The sequence below is a fragment of the Nanorana parkeri genome, unplaced genomic scaffold (genome assembly GCF_000935625.1).
Source record: "Nanorana parkeri isolate BGI_ZX_2015 unplaced genomic scaffold, ASM93562v1 scaffold1798, whole genome shotgun sequence".
NCBI classification, from domain to species: domain Eukaryota; kingdom Metazoa; phylum Chordata; class Amphibia; order Anura; family Dicroglossidae; genus Nanorana; species Nanorana parkeri.
The window spans coordinates 1-2680 of NW_017308066.1; the positions used below are offsets into that span (position 1 = coordinate 1).

At 45.8% G+C, this 2680-nt stretch overlaps 1 protein-coding gene across 1 annotated transcript in view; it reads left to right on the forward strand.

Moving 5' to 3' along the window:
- Window positions 1–339: 339 nt before the first annotated feature.
- LOC108799739 (protein cereblon-like) overlaps window positions 340–2680 on the forward strand; it is a gene marked incomplete at its 5' end in the record, with an annotated part of 16326 nt that continues 13985 nt past the window's right edge. Inside the window, 3 exons of the mRNA XM_018571639.1 lie at window positions 340–455; window positions 539–603; window positions 1935–2066. Of these exons, the coding sequence (XP_018427141.1) occupies window positions 340–455; window positions 539–603; window positions 1935–2066 (313 nt within the window). The remainder of the gene's footprint in view (window positions 456–538; window positions 604–1934; window positions 2067–2680) is intronic.

Here is a 2680-nt window from a genome sequence, read left to right on the forward strand (position 1 = left end):
TTTCCATCTCTCTCTCCTCTCGCTTTCCATATCTCTCTCTCGCTCGCTCGCTCGCTCGCTCGCTTTCCATATCTCTCTCTCTCTCACTATATCTCTCTCTCGATCTCGAACCTGATGGACCCATGTCTTTATACAACCTCAACTACTTTGTAACTATATGACATATTCACACATTCAGCGATTTCAGCATTTTGCTGCTGCAGTCCGCCGATCCACCACCGCGTCCCACGCTGCCATCTTTTTTTACTTACAATATTAGGAGGCCTAGAAATGGTCACAGACAGATATTACACAGACAGTTAAAAGCTTGTCACTCCGTTTCTACGTTTTTTCTCTCAGATTTCTCTTATCGAGTGGCAGCATGTCTGCCCATCGATGACAGCCTGCGTATCCAGCTGCTACAGATCGGAAACGCCATCCAACGCCTACGCTGTGAGTTAGACATCATGAGCAAAGTGAGTCCCTTTTTATCCTTCTATGCCCAGCCCACCTAACCCCCGTAGAAGTTGCTGCATATGATAACTGTCTTTTGTTGCAGTGCACATCACTCTGCTGTAAGCGCTGCCACGACACTGAGATCACCACAAAGAATGAGATCTTCAGGTGAGGCTGATAGCTGCTGCGTGAGCGGTCATCATATTGAGGCCCCCATTTACTTAATGGATAGGATGTAGACTTTCCAGACTATACTTTCTTGTTAAGGTGATATTAGGCTATTCTACATTATTTATAATACACATAAAAAATAAAGAAGTATTATACTTTTCAAATCATTGTGGAATCTCCCAGGTAACCAAGTGGAGCTCTGATGAAGTTCTGATCCATTCTGTGATTGCTGAGCTTGTGTAATCAACATGCCAGCCCTACTCCCACTGCTGGTCGACGCTGCTGCTGAGCAGGAAATTTATTTTATTTCAGGTGTGAGTGACAGCGCTCATTTCTGGCTGCATGTATACACTAAAGTCAAGCGCAGTCATTCACCTTGGAAGGGGGCCGTTCAGCGGGATGTTCCTGGGTAGGGATGCATAGATACTTTTCGAGTACCAGTGCAGATACTTGGCATTTTCATGAGAACTCCCAGGGTTGCAGATGTTGTAGCTGGGACCGGGCTCTGGCGCTCCACCACTGTCCTGAAATCATCAGTCTGTATTGTTTTAGAAAAACTGTCACATGACAATAAACAAAAATGTATCAGTACTTGTAAGTACTTGGCAAGTATCAGTACTCGTACTCGCAAAACTGGTATCTGTGCATCCCTTTATTTATATTTATAAAAACAAAATCATACATTAAAACAGAGATGTACAAATCCCGGGAGCTCCGTGTGCTCCTTACACATGACAGCCGCCTCCTAATTTTTGTCTAGTGTAGTCTCGGAGCTCAAAAGTATCGGTACTTGTATTCGTACTTGTACCGAGTACTGTACTTTGTATCTGTGCAACCCTACTCCTGGGTATGAGTTCATAGGGGAACACATAAACAAGATTGCTTGCAGAAGTGGGCAGCGTTAAATGAGCAATGAGCGTTGCTGTACAGAATGCTGTACTGCGCTGTCTCAGCTGATCCTGGCTATACTTGCCTGCCCCTTTTTAGTTGACCCCCCAAGACAAGCACACTCGCAGCAGAGTTATTTCTCCCACACAGTGGAGAGGGGGTTGTGGCTACAGTGCTGTAGCTCCACCATAGGAACGCCCATAAATTGGGCTTTAGCCTGGGGTATGAGACAGTGGGAGCCTAGTGAGACAAGGAGCCTGTTCATATGAGACAGTGAAAAGCCTCTAGTCTACTACTTTGATGCTGGCAGTGGAAGAGAACATTTTAATCTTGTTTTTAGGTAACCTTTAGTTGTACTTTAGGCACCAGCTGATACTATATCCTTTGTGTGCGTGTTGTACAATGCTTGTTTTTGTTCATCCTTTCCTCTTTTTTTGCAGTCTGTCCCTTTGTGGCCCCATGGCGGCCTATGTGAATCCTCATGGCTACGTTCATGAGACGCTGACGGTCTACAAAGCCCTGAACCTGACCTTGATGGGCCGAGCATCTACAGAAAACAGTTGGTTTCCAGGGTAAGTCGTCCTCTGCTCAGCGGTTATGACACAGCATGGAGTAGACTGTCACTGGGGACACAATGTTACCTCTCTGGTGTGTGTCCTGCCTGTAGGACATTAAGCAAGCTTGCTTCTCCCTCACCTCTTTTGATGAGAGTAATGCTGAGGAATTTGTGATGACAGAGCGCAGATGAGAAACTCAGGAACCTTTAGCTAAACACAGGGGCAGGGGAGCGATACTTGGACAACATAAGCATTCTGAGATAGAAAACGCAGCAGACTGGAACAGCTGCTACACTCAGCGTCTAGCGACCAAGAACTATGCTGACGCAAATCATACCGTGAAAGATGGTTTTAACTTATGGATAAAAAAGCCACAACAGATTTGAATTGATCAAGTTTGTTGGCAATAAGCCATATACCCTTAGCCCAGGGGTGCCCACAATTGTTTGTGTTAAGATCTACTTTTCAAAGGACAAGCTACATGAGATCTACCAACCAAAAAAAAAACCTCCCTTGTGCTGTCTCTCTCCTGGCTCTCTCTCTCTCCTGGCTCTCTCTCTCTCCTGGCTCTCTCTCTCTCCTGGCTCTCTCTCTCTCCCGGCTCTCTCTCTCTCCCTCCTCTCTCTCTC